Source organism: Mus caroli, chromosome 15 (assembly GCF_900094665.2).
Source record: "Mus caroli chromosome 15, CAROLI_EIJ_v1.1, whole genome shotgun sequence".
NCBI lineage: Eukaryota > Metazoa > Chordata > Mammalia > Rodentia > Muridae > Mus > Mus caroli.
Window position 1 is genome coordinate 93,221,007 of NC_034584.1, and position 13,457 is coordinate 93,234,463.

General features: G+C 53.7%; 1 protein-coding gene across 2 annotated transcripts in view; it reads right to left on the bottom strand.

The window, feature by feature from the left end:
- Faim2 (Fas apoptotic inhibitory molecule 2) overlaps positions 1–13,084 on the bottom strand; it is a 30,222-nt gene extending 17,138 nt beyond the window's left edge. The window contains exons 1-5 of one of the 2 annotated variants that reach the window (XM_021184086.2): positions 12,648–13,084; positions 9,785–9,983; positions 6,037–6,104; positions 5,576–5,640; positions 5,163–5,216 (exon numbers count right to left, since the gene is read on the bottom strand). In XM_021184086.2, the coding sequence (XP_021039745.1) occupies positions 5,163–5,216; positions 5,576–5,640; positions 6,037–6,104; positions 9,785–9,983; positions 12,648–12,662 (401 nt within the window). In that variant the 5' untranslated portion in view covers positions 12,663–13,084. Of the gene's footprint in view, positions 1–5,162; positions 5,217–5,575; positions 5,641–6,036; positions 6,141–9,784; positions 9,984–12,647 lie in introns of both variants that reach the window. The other variant, XM_021184087.2, reaches the window with a different exon arrangement.
- Between the last annotated feature and the right edge of the window lie 373 nt (positions 13,085–13,457).

Below are 13,457 nucleotides of genomic sequence, written 5' to 3' on the forward strand. Positions count from 1 at the left end.
CTCACTTTGTAGACCAGGCTGGCCTCGAACTCAGAAATCCGCCTGCCTCTGCCTCCCGAGTGCTGGGATTAAAGGCGTGTGCCACCACGCCCGGCTCATCTTGATCTATTTATGGAGTCTGAGGCTAGCCTACTCCGTGGGAGACCCTGCCTCAGAAATAGTAGGTGGTTGTTTATTTGTTTATTTATATAGTTTTTGAGGCAAGATCTCTTCATGTACCTCTGTCTGGCCTGGAACTACCTACATGGGCCATGTCGAACTTGGTCGATGTTTGTTTTGGGTTGTGTTGAATAAATATTGACACGGTCCTCCCTTCTTCGTGGGCTGTGTTCTCCTTCACAGATGAGGTCAAGCGACTCGTCCAAGGTCTCGAAGCTACCCTGTTGCGGAAGGGCTGAAACCAAGGTACTTGCCAGTTGCAGGGAGCTGCCTTCCAACCACCACTACACAATGCCTCTCTCGTCTCTACCTATATATACCCAGCCCCTTCCTTAGCTGCTTTCATTATTGTTCTTCCCCACCAGGCTATGGACTCAGCACTGATGAGCCTACCCACACCGAGCAGAACAGGAAGCAGAGTCAATTTGTGGATCAGGCAGCCGCCTCCAGTGGGAAGTGGCCAGCCGGTAGTTGACTGCTAAGAAGAGCATTTTGGAAAGCAAGGGTCAAAGACGAGGTGACGGAAGATGGGGGGGTGAGCTCCCAAGACAGACTTCCAACACATGATCTCCCTCAGCGTGGCTTCGCAGTTCCTCAGCATGGCTTTGCAGTTCTTTCTCCATCTCCTCAGAATATCACCTGCCCTCCATGACAGCAATTCCAAACAGCCTCTTCCTTCCCTAAATTTCCCAGGCTGCCTCACTCTTTGCTATGTTCCAGAAAGATCTGAGATAATGAGGGAGGGTCCTGTGGCTCCTGGGCCATCACCTGCAAACCTCACGTAGCGCTACCAGACTTCCTACCCCTCAACCCCTTCCCAGGCCGATGCCCCCAGTCTGCGCTTTGGGTCCTAGGCCCTCAAAAGCCCAGTGACGGCTTACTTTAATGGTCCTGGGGGGTCACCTGGTCTCCCATGGTAACCTCCTTGGCTTCTCCCATCCTTCACTCAGCATCTTCCCTGGTTCTAGCTCCAGCCTCTCAGAAGCTCTCTTGAGAAAGTCTACTCAGTGTCTCTTCATCTCTCCAACCCGCCCAACCGCCTGGCCTCAGCCCCACGTAAGAAGAGCTGGGTTTGTCACAACAGGGTGACCCTGTTGAGTTCGGTTGTCACCTGGTCCTTACATTACCTGAGCTCAATGTCTGGTCACTCCTATTGTTTCCCCAGTTCCACAGTGACACACTTTTGGGTTCCCTCCTCCATTCTTGGCCACTCCTTCTCAGTCTCCTTTAAGGAGACTCTAAAAGAGCTGGATTCTTCAAGGCAGACTCTCCCCCCACCCCGTTTTTTCCCTCTCAGCGCTAGACTGGAACATCTATTTGGCTGCCCAGGGAACGGAAGCTTTTCCGAAACGTATCAGATGTGGTGAGGTAGAGCTGAGGATACCACGAAACCATCCAGCCGCCCAGCCAGAGGCCACAGCATCAGTCTTGGTGCTTGCTCGACCCGCCACACCCAATTAATCACCTGCTCAGCCTCCCACTCAGACCTCACTCTCCCCTCCATCTCCACCACCTCCCTTTGAAGTTGGATCGCCCCTTTCTCTTTCCAATCTGGCTGGGACTATAGCCCTCCTACAGCCCAGTCTTCTGCCCTCCACACTACAGGCTGATCAGAACACAAGTTCCCCACCCCCTGAAGACTTGGCCACGCCCACAGCACAGTCCACCTACCGCTGGCTCCTCACCTCTACTGTCACCGTACCCCACCCACCCTCCTGCTTCTCATCACAACCTGTTCTGCACCCTTGGAACATGCCCATCACTCCACTGGCAAGACTGAGACTCCCTCTTCGATAGGGTTTCCTCTGTAGCACAGACAGCTCTGTCTGTAGTCTCAGCCAGCTCAGCTCGAATGGTCCCTGCTTCCCTATGGCACCCAGAGGCCAGCTTCTTTTCCTGTCATCTAACCTGGAGCCTGACACCAGCCAGTGCCCTTCAAATACAACCAAAACAGTAACAAAGCAGGCAGTGTTGGAATGTGAACCTTTTTCCACTGCAATCGGATGCCAGGTGCCAGAGAGCTGTGGCCATCCTGCACACGGGGGGCGGGGGGGGGGCAGCAGAACCCTCCTGTCCCTAGTGGAAGTACTCAGGGGCTGGAGAGATGGCTCAGTGATCAAGAGCACTGACTGTTCTTCCAGAGGTCCTGAGTTCAGTTCCCAGCAACCACATGGTGGCTCACAACCATCTGTAATGGGATCCTATGCCCTCTTCTGGAGTATCTGAAGAGAGCAACAGTGTACTTACATAAAATAAATAACTAAAAAAGAAAGAAAGAAAAAAGAAAGTTCTCTGGCACTTCTTTCCATAGGGTCTCAGTCACTTCAACAACTATGAAAATAACAACACCCAGCTGTGTGTGTCTGTGTGTCTCTAGCCAGCCCAGAAGCTTCCTGGGACCAAGGGCCTCATGCCCTTTTCTCTGCACTCTCTTGGTTCCTGAACCCTTAAGACAGGCATCAGAGGGAAGGTCGGAGAGACTCAGGATTCCAAAGACCATGGTACAGCTTTAGAGCCTGGTGCCAGAGGTCCTGTCCCAGGCCTGCCACGAGTCTGTGGCCACGGACAAGGATTTAACAGCCAGCCTCAGTCCCCTGTACTGCAGAACAGTAGGACCACCTGCCAGCTCCAGGAGGTACAGCCTGAATACTTAGCACAGGCTTGGCGCTGCACTGCTCTGGACTCGTGGATGGGAGCTGCTTACTGTCGTTAGAAGATGGCTCTCCTCAGCCACCCCCATCCCAGCCCTCACCTCACACTTCTCCTCCTCTGCCTGCTGTTCTCTGGTCCCTCTGCTCTGCCACAGACACCTTGCTCAGTGGGAGCAATCAGGCAATTAGGAGAGAACCCAGTGGAGAGAGACGACAGGGACTTTGAGAAAGCCAGGGCTGCCGGGACTCAAAGAGAGGGGTTGTGTGTGAGCAAGAACAGTCGGTTTCCTGTTGAAGCCTCAGCCCCTGAGACAGTCTGTTTAGTGTCAGATGGGACTGAGACTGAGACTCAGGCAAAGACCAAGTTCTAAACCCATTCGCCTTTCACAGGTGGGCAAGCGTGCGGCTGTCAGGAGGTTCTAGCTTTCTACCCTGGCTCCAATGCTCAGGGGCTTCTCTCTGTCTCAGTTTCCTCATCTGTAAAATGGAGTTGTTAAAGCTATACAGGAAACACTTGGCATGGCGCCTCTCGCATTAAAAAGAGCTGTTTTATTCTCACTGTTGTGAATGCTGTCCCAACAGGAAGAGACAAGAAGGGAACCCTCGGGGAGCATTTGATACACGCACGGGAGGTCAGGAGGCGAGACTCAGGGGCAGGATGGAGAGACTAAAGGGGTATGGAGGGCAGCGTAGACCCTCAGGTAGGCCTTCTGCAGGAAGAGGTGGCAGACTGGTGACTGCTTTGTGGTATCCCAGGGGAGCAGAGGCCACGCCCATTTCCCCCACCTCTCTCCACCTGCTCATCACTGCTTTTTCCTTGAATGTCACCCTTCCAAGGCCAGAATGTCCCTCCCTCCCCATCCCTAGGACTCTGCCCACCTCCCTGAGCTGTGCCTGCCATGAGGAACTCAGGACATGGAATCCCACAGACTGTGTCACAGAAGAGGAGCCAGGACACCATTTCCAAGGTTTGGGGAGGGGGGTGCGGGGGAGCTATGCCTGCCAGACGGTGCTGACGTGCTAGGAGCCATGCCAACCTGTTGTGTGGGCTAGCCAAGATGGCCGTCCCTAGGGCCTCATTAGATGTGCACACAGTTCCTCCCAACTCCCCAGGACTCAGCCCTCCCTCCTGGGCTGCTCGCTGTCTCTCTGTCCTGGGCCCTAGGAACGACTCTGTGTATGACGTCTTCACTCCTGGAATCCTGGGATGGTCCTTCACTGTTACCCTCTGGCCCACTTGTGCTAACGAAAAGCCCACTCTAGGCTCTGGTGGCTCACAGGGGCTTTGTGCTGGGCCCAGCTCCACACTGGATCCCTATTCAAGAACAGGCTGGGCCAGTCGGTGTGCCGGCTCCTCTGCCATGCTATGTCTTGATGCTTAGCCCCAAGGGCCCTGCTGCTCTCTGGGATGTCCTTCTGTTCGTCTGTCAGTCTAGCCCCTTGCAGCAATGCTCCCAAATCCTGTCCACCCTGGGAAGTCTACATCACCCATCCCTAATAACTGCGCAAGCTCCTTTGATTACACACCACCCACTGTTCTCTTATAGGCAGAGGCCTCCTGCCCAGTAGCCCCAGTACAGGGCTGGCTCACACTGGATGCCAATGGGGACCATGGAGAGAAGAGTTTTCGGAGTCTAGGATGGTTCTGGTCTGGAAATACCCCCAAATTATTCCTTAGTTACCAGGAAGGAGGGTCCGAGTCACCTACAGCTTCAAGATTCTTTTTGCAAATGGCCCGCCATGTTCCTTAAAGAGTACAGGACTACTGTCAGCCAAGTGGCTGGCGGGCAGGAGAGACTGCCAGGCAGAGGGATTAAGAGCACAAGTCTTAACTTGAACCCAGCTCTGCCACCGACTAGCTGTGTGATCTTGGGCAAATTACCCAACCTATCTGAGTCTTTAGGTCTTCTGAGGTAATCACACATAGTAGATTTAAGGATCAAATGCAATACTGGACACGGAGCACACAAAACAATGCCCAGCCCTTAATTAGGCGCTCGTTAAGTGGTAGATCTTATGATTAATAATTTCATAAGCATTAATAACAATGTTAATAGGAGTAGCAACATTATCTTTAGAGAAGGTCAAAATACTCCAGCCCCTTCCCTCCTAGGGTCAAGGTACCAGCTCTCTCCATCCCAGGGCCCTAGCCCCATCCCCCACCCCCCAACCAGGCTGCCACCTGCCCCCCACCTCCAGCTGTCAGATCTGAGCAATCCAAAAGTTGCTTCTGGCCATGCTAGGGGTTCTTTGAGGTCCTCCCCCCCTCGGATGTGCAATCTGATGACTTGGATCTTTCAAAGGAACATGGTGGGCATCTCTAGGAAGGAACCTGGGGTGGGGAATACTCACTAGGACGCCCAGTACCAGCCGGGGTTAGCCTGGACATAGTCCTTAACGACATCACTGTAGAAAAAGACAGGGCAGAGTCAGAGGCTAGCCCAGGTCTGTTTCTGCTCAATGTCTGTGCCTGCCCCACGTGGACTCAGAGAAAGGAGGCGGGGCTAGGCTTATCTACATAGGCAGGCTGGGACCCACGGGAGCCTGGAGGAGTGACTGGAGCAATGCCAAATGAGGCATCCCAGACAGCAGCAGGACCCACTCCACACTGTTTGGAGGACTTCTTGCAGGATGCACACTTCTTGCAGGATCCATGGCCCCTCATCTCTCCAAGTGGGCATTCCAGGAGAGGTCTGATGGAGTCCCCCTGTCCCAGGCCTAGCCATGTCCTTCCTGGAAGGCATCCGTCCACATTGCTAACTCACCAGAAGGTAAAGAGAGCCACCACAGCCAAGGTCACCAGCAGCTGGACCAACAGGATGGTATAGACCTGAGAGAGGGAATGATCAGCCTGGAGAGCCCTGAACCCCAGCAAGCCTCTGAGAGGACCTCAGCTCCCAGGGACTCATTTGAATCCAGTCCTCCTTATTGGATACTTCCACCCTCCTTCACAGGGCCACTGGGCAGATTCAGACAAGTGGAGAGACAGGAAGGGTGCCAGACCCTCAGGTGGAGCAGCCTACAGAGCTCAGAAGACAAGGCACAAGGGCCCTGGGTGAGACCTCAGAAGCACAAGCCAGGAGGAGCCGTAAGCTGGGCTGGCGGGAGAGAGGGAAAGCCCTCTGCAAGCAGAGGCTGGGCCAAGGTCCTTCTGGGGGGATTCCGCACAGGGCCCCAAACCCCTCACTGCCCTCTCTCCAGCCCAGAGCATGGAAGAAGTGGTTACCTTTCTAATGAAGAGCCGGCGAACTTTCTGGTCATCCCAGCTGAAGGTGGTGAAATGCTCATGATGTCCTGCAGGGAAACCACCTTCATAGCCGGAGCTGCCGCCTGGGTAGGTGGGTAGAGGCTCTGAGAGTTCGCTGCCAACCCAGCCTTCATGTCAACGCCATGACGTGACATGAGAATGTCAAAGGCTCTCTGGGCCTCTGAAGTCTTTCTCTCCAGTCCCACTGTCAAATACCCCTTTGACCACACCTGCCTACCCTACATCTGTTTTCCTGGTCACTTCTTGCTCTCTCTGATTCTAGGAATGAGCTATTTCCCATCCTCTCCCTCCACAATGGTTGGGGCCCTGGGGACCAAGCTCTGTAATACAAATGTCCCTTCTCTCCTGTGTTCCCATCTCTTTCCCTGGACACTCAAGCTGCTTCAGATCAGCAAGAAACAGACAGTACTCCTGGCCAGACAATGTGTCCTAAGACCAAATATCCTGCCTGACTCCAGCTGCTCTAAGACCCATGGGCCAGGACAGAAGGCTGGGCCTGCTGATACTCAACTGTAAGCCAGGGGGCAACTGTGAAGGAGATCCAAAAGAGGGAGAACACAGTGGGTAGGGTCCAGCCCCAGCCCCAGCCCCAAAGCTCTAGCTTTTTTTTTTTTTTTTTTTTAAAGATTCATTTATTTATTATATATAAGTACACTGTAGCTGTCTTCAGACACTCCAGAAGAGGGAGTCAGATCTTGTTGCAGATGGTTGTGAGCCACCATGTGGTTGCTGGGATTTGAACTCTGGACCTTCAGAAGAGCAGTCGGGTGCTCTTACCCACTGAGCCATCTCTCCAGCCCAGCTCTAGCTTTTTGCAGGAGTAAAGACCTTATAGCCAAATGGACCCACAGGTGGATCTACCAACCTGAGGGACAAACTGTGTGACCCAGAGCCTTCTGAGGCTCTTTTGGTTTGGGCAATGGGTCCACTTCACAGAGACCCAAAACAGAAATTTCCCATGTTCTGTGCCTAGTGGAGGATGCACTGTCTTTGCCCTGTGCCCCTCCTTAGGACCATTCTCAAGCCCTGAATGTATCTACCCTGGTCCCCTCGACTATGCCCATCAGGTCCGGCTAATCTTTCCCTCTTCCCCAGCAACAGCTTCTGCCTTAGTCTCTCAGAGATGACCATGGCGCTGCCCGGTTAGAGCTCTTCAATGGCTCCTCTCTTGCTCACCACTCAAGTTCAAGTTCTTTTTGTTTACTTTTCTGTGTCACGGTCTCAAGCAGACCAGGCCGGTCTTGAACTCACTACATGGCTGAGGATGACTTTGAATTTCTAATTCTCCTGTTTCCATCTCCAGAGTGCCAGGCGAGTTTAAGTTCCTTTAAGTATGCCAGGGTGAGCAGAGTCATCCAGCCACCCCTCATCCTGAGCAGTCCTCCATCCCATGTTCTCAGCCTGACTACATCTGTTCAGCCACCTGCCTTCTTGCCCCTGGACCCAACCCACCAGGTGCTTTCTGAGGGACATTCATTGTTTTCTCCTTGCATACCAACTTGAGACACACTTCAGAGCTTCAGTGGACACAGGAAATCTTCCCTGACTGACTGGCCAGACCTAAGTCACCAACATCTTCACCAATAGTGACAGTTCCAAGATCCCAGCAGTGGCACCTTGGTTGTCGGGCTGAGCAGCCTGCCGGACCATTGCCACTGGCTGTGAGAAGGGACCCTTGAGTCCTCAGCCGCAGGCTGGTGAGATGGCTCAGCAGAGAGAATTGGTGTCCCTTATTGATTCTTGGTCATGGGAGCTGGAGTGTCCAGGCAAGGGAATGGGGGCACAAGAGGGAAGGGACATTTATACAGCAGAGCTTGTTCCTTGGAGCCCCAACCATCATGGAGAAAGAGGATGGGAGATAACTCATTCTTAGAAATAGAGTTGGGAGAGCAGCAAGTGACTGGGAAGATAGATGTCGGGTGGTAGGGGCGGCTCAAAGGGGTATTTGACAGTGGGACTGGAGAGAAAGGCTTCAGAAACCCAGAGAGCCCAATAGGTAGGTCAGGGAGCAGCTACCCAGCTCTCTGTTGCCACATCTGAGTCACTGAGGTAGATATGTATGACAGACAGTCAGCTCCAGAGAGCAGAGCCACAGACGGGACTCTGTATCCCCAGGACACTTCCCATGAGCGAATGTTTGTCACCTGCTGACTGTAAGGATCAGCCTCCTTTCCACCATAAGGGCTTAGAGGGTCGCCCTTAAATAAAGTAGCCATCTCAGCAACCAGCACAGGAGAGTCGAGAGGGCGAATAACTCCCCCACCTGCATTGGCCTTCCAGTACGCCACACTGGAGTAAGGAGCCTGAGCTCTGGACCGAGGGATATTTTTGGAGGAGACACGGACCATGGTGGCCACTCACTCCTTATGAGCAGGGGCTCTGTGAGGGTTATTGTCCTCAGACCCCTTCTAGAACTTTACGGGCAGTGAGAGAGAGAGAGAGAGAGAGAGAGAGAGAGAGAGAGAGAGAGACTCGCCGTAGGGGAGGGACAGTGGAAGAGCAGCAGAGAACCCCCCCCTCGAAAGGTCTGAAAGTTTAAATTAAAAAAAAAAGTTATGTTATTATTATATGCAAGTGCATGCATGACCGTGTATGCACACGTGTGCGTGTGTTTACGATTTCGGTGCATGCATGCTATGAGGCACGTGCAGAGGCCAGAGGCTAATTTTCTGGGGTCCGGGGTCAGTTTTCTTCTTCCACCGTCTGCCCTGGAACCCAGGGATAGATCTGAGGTCATCAGGCTTTTGTGGCAAGGTGCGTGCACCTGCTGAGCCATCTCACCAGCCTGCCGCTGAGGACTTAAGGGTCCCTCCTCACAGCCAGTGACAATGGTCCGGCAGGCTGCTCAGCCGGACAGCTAAGGTGCCACTGCTGGGATCCTGGAATGTCACTATTGATAAAGATGTTGGTGACTCATGTCTGGCCAGCCATGTAGTTCCTACACACCTACCCCATTCTGTGCCTGCCCACCTCTGCAAAACCCAGAGGCAAGAGAGGAAATGATGAGAGAAACTGGGAGGGGAACCCCCAGTCCCTTACTCCCTCACAGAGGTCTGGTCCCACCAAGGTTTCAGCTCAATTGCTGTATGAATGCTGTCTCCCACTCAGAGGGCACCTACACAGTCAAGATCACGGCTGCGTGGACTTTCACGAACCCTTCCTGACTTCTCTGATCTCTTCTAACCCCCTGGTCTGTGTCTCTTCCTTCTATGAGGGCTTATTTATTTATTTATTTATTACTTATGTATATGGGGTTTCTCTGTGTAGCCCTGGCTGTCCTGGACTCACTCTGTAGACCAGGCTGGCCTCAAACTCACAGAGATCTGCCTGCCTCTAACTCCCAAATGCTGGGATTAAAGGCGTGCTCCACCACTGCCGGGCTCTACGAGGGCCTTCTTAGACTAGAACTTGGCTTTTTGTCCCTTAATCACCCCCTCCAGCTGGATTAGCTCAGTGATTTGTAAAGAGCCCCCCCCCTCTCGCTGAGAGCATCCCACAGTTTATCTCTCCTCTCTCTTCCCTTTTAGCATCCTCGTCCTCAGAACAACCCTCCAAAGCCACTGACTACTGTTCTGCACAACTGCACCAAGTACGTACGCTGTGTCTGCAACCTCCTCCTACAGACTTTCCATCTGTGCTGCCCACCCCCCAACCCCCGCCCCCAGCTCCTTCTATGCCTCCAACCTCTGGTCACTGAGAGACTTACTGGGGTCCACGTAGGCCCAGCTTGGATGGAGTGGCACAGCTGTTGGGCCCTGGGGGAAGGTCCCTGCCTTCAGCCCCTCTCCAGAGGTGGCCTCCTCATAGGAGGGTGGTGCCGAGGGCACTGCTGGAGCATCCTTCTTCTCTCCATTTGCCTGCTGCTGCTGCCCCTCGGTCCCGGGGGCCTTGTTAGCCACAGAGAGCTGTAGAGTAGAGCCAGAGAGAGAGAGAGAGTTGCCAGGAGTAGAGACTTGCAAGTCCTCCCCGCCAGCCCCGTGATTCCTGGAATCTAGCTCGGTACTCTCCTAACCTGTCCTAGGGGATGGGACAGACAAGACCCACCCCTGGGTTCTGAGCCTGTAGAACTGAGCTCAGAGGGGTGGGGTCAGCCAAGGGAAAGATAGTTAAGACATTAAACAGGAAATCCACCAAAGTGCCTATGGAGGCCATAGGGCCACCCAGGGAAGGGACTGAGCCCCTGTGGTCCTACAGTTGCCTGACCCATAGGAGACCCTATCACTATTTGTTTTATTTTGTTTTGGTTTGTTTTGGTTTTTGGTTTTTCGAGACAGGGTTTCTCTGTATAGCCCTGGCTGTCCTGGAACTCACTCTGTAGACCAGGCTGGCCTCGAACTCAGAAATCTCCCTGCCTCTGCCTCCCAAGTGCTGGGACTAAAGTCATGCGCCACCACTCCCGGCTGGAGATCCTATTACTAAACAAAAAGGTTCCCCCTTCTCATTGTCTTTCCAACTTGCTCACTATATTCAACCAATTATATTTTACATTGTCATTATTTTTTTTTGGTTATTTGTTTGTTGTTTTTGAGACAGAATTTCTCTGTGTAGCCCTGGCTGTCCTGGAACTTGCTCTGTAGGCCAGGCTGGCCTCAAACTCATACAGATCCTCCTGCCTCAGCCTCCCAAGTGCTGGGACTAAAACTGTGTGTCACCATGCCCGGGCAAGTTTAAAAATGAGGAAACTCAGAATCAGAAAGAGTGTCATCTAAAGTCCCAGGGCCACATGTGGCACCCAGGGCTGCAGGGCTCAGGCTCAGTCCCTGGGGACTGGCTGCTTTCTGCTGGGTTGGAAATGCAGGAGGGGAGTGGCATGGAACAGTGAGCTGGGAAGGAAAAGATGAGCCGGAGGGGCAGAGGGAGGGCAGCTCCTGCAGAGACAGCTTTCCTCAGCCAGAACAGAACGTCAGAACGTCGTTGCTGGAGGAGCTGGAGAAGACAGCTAGTTTAGGCTCTTCCTTCCTGTGAGACAAGGAACGGAGACCCAGGGGGGAACTCCAGTCCACTTCCACTAATCTATGCCCCCTGGCTGGGCACAGTGGACACAGCAGCTCAGTGAAACAGTGACATCTGTGAGTGACAGGGAAGGAAACATTGGACCAGAGAGTATGACAACAAGAAAAACCAAAGAAAGGCCTGGTTCAGACAGGGCAACTTCAGTCTGGCTGCAGGAGGAGGTCCTGCTGAGGCTGACAGGCTGCTGAGGAAGACAGGTGGTCCTTGCAGGGAGACAGTCAAGGAGCCCCCGGACTTCACTCCCTTTACAGCCCAGAGGTGACTGGACTTCAGGAGGCTTATAGCACCCCCCCCCCAAAAAAAAAAAACACTGTGGGAGTGTGGAAGCAAGCAGCTGAAGAACTGAGGTACCTTACCACCAGAACAGAAAGAGGAGTTGGCTCCTAACTACTAGAACGGGGTGGGCGTGGAAGGGGAGGCTTCGATTCCCCGGGCTCAGCTCAGTGTCTCCTGCTTCCTGGAAATGGGACCTGGAGCCCAGGCTGAATAGACTGAAGGTGGGGGGCATGTCTAAGGAAGCTGCCATAGCCCCACCTTTCCACTCATTCCACCCCCGGACCTCTGGGACCCCACCACCCCTCACAGGAGGCATTCCCAAGTGGCCAATGTCAGGAAGCAGTATCACCCCATGACATCATTTCGAGGCCTTTGAGGAGCTTGAACACAGAAGGGTCGGAGGGTCTGAGCAGGGCTGCCATTAGTTCGGAGGTTGGTATCAAGGAAAAAAAGGCAAGGTTTAGGGAGGTCATTCTTCTGCCTTCCCTGCTGAATCAATCCCTAGCACCTCTAAACAGAGGGCTAGAGGACCCTCCCCCTTCACCCGAGGCCCTGGTGGTTGTGTAATTCCACAGGCTGTTGATGTTACATAAGCCATCTGCACCACCCGAGGCTACCCAGGCCCTTCCCTGTAGTTCAGACCTAAAATTGGTATATTGATGTGGGGAGGCAGGAGAATATGTTTTTATTCCAGCCAGTCCCATGTCTGGCCAAAACAAAAATCAAAGCATCCTTCTGCAGGGTTGCCATAGTAACTTCCAACCCCAGGAAATGTATACTGATATCCAGAGTGGAATAGTGAAGGGAGTTGGTTAGGGGGTGTCTGGAAGGAGTGAAAGATCACCCTAACTAAGGTGGAAGGGTCTGGCACTAAAGACACACTCACAAGCATTGCCCCTCAAGGCTCACCCTGGCCCCCAAGAAGGGCTCTCTTTCTCTCTCTTCCTCCCTCCCCCTGCCTCCCCCCCCACTTCCTTTTTCCTTCCTTCTTTCATCCAGCCTGGCTACTAACCGGGCCCAAGGCTCTGAGTTCTGTGATGCCACAACAAGGGGTGGGAGACAGAAGAGGGGAAGGGAGCCTTAGGGTTGGGAAAAGTCCTAAGCCTATTCCTTGAAACGGGCTGTTTGGTCCTCTTGACATCAGCAAAAGACCACAAGAACCTTTGCACTGGAGCCAGGAGAGGATGCTTAAAGAGGTTCAGAAAGCTTTCCCAGGGTGGCAGGGAAGTAGGGGGTCCAGAGAGTGAAGGATGGTGCAGGTAGCGGGGACATGCCCCTACCTTTCCCTGGGTCATGATGTCGTCTCTCGAGGAAGGGGTCTCTGAAGCGGGGATGGCCGCTTGGGTCACCGCAGCCTGCCTGCGTCTCTTCTTTCCTCCGCGTGGATTCTAGCAACATCCACTGCAACCCGGCCAGGCTTACCGGAGCGTACCATCCGCACACGGGGGGAGGGGGAGGGCCTGGGAAGATGCTGCTGCGGACGCAGGATGCTGCGGACCTGAGAGCAGGGCAAGACATGCGCTTTGGCCTCCTCTGCTTCTCTCACACACTTCAGCCATCCCAGGGGACCGGGGAGCTTTGCGCCGTGGAGCAGCAGGTGGATGGGTCCACGGGGGTGGGAGGAGGCACCAGGACTCCCTGACACCCGACCAGCTGATTCTGTCTGCCAGTGTACAGAGCTTGTATAAAAGCCTCATCTCAGCGCAAGCAGCCACCAGCTTCGGCCTTGTTCTCCCCCCACACCCACCCCCCGCCCGTTCGAATGGCCTCAATTTGTCTCCATCTCCACAGCCCTCTCATCGTCTATTTCAGCGTTCACCATAGACTGAGAAAGTTCTGGGTGGCTTGCCTACTCTGCCTCCCACCAGGGCTCCGGGTCCTTAGCCAGCCCCCAGCTCTCCTCTTGCTCTGGTTTACCCACTTGTAAAATGGAAGCAATAGCGCCCCCCTCCCACACCCTGACTCATGGCGTGTCTGAGAGAATGCAGTTTCTGTCTCTTTCAACCTTGCTGAGACAGGTACTTCTGGAGGCATCGCTAGCTCTGCTTCAAAGCTCCTTCTTGCTCGCCGCTATCTGTTCCTTCTCAGCC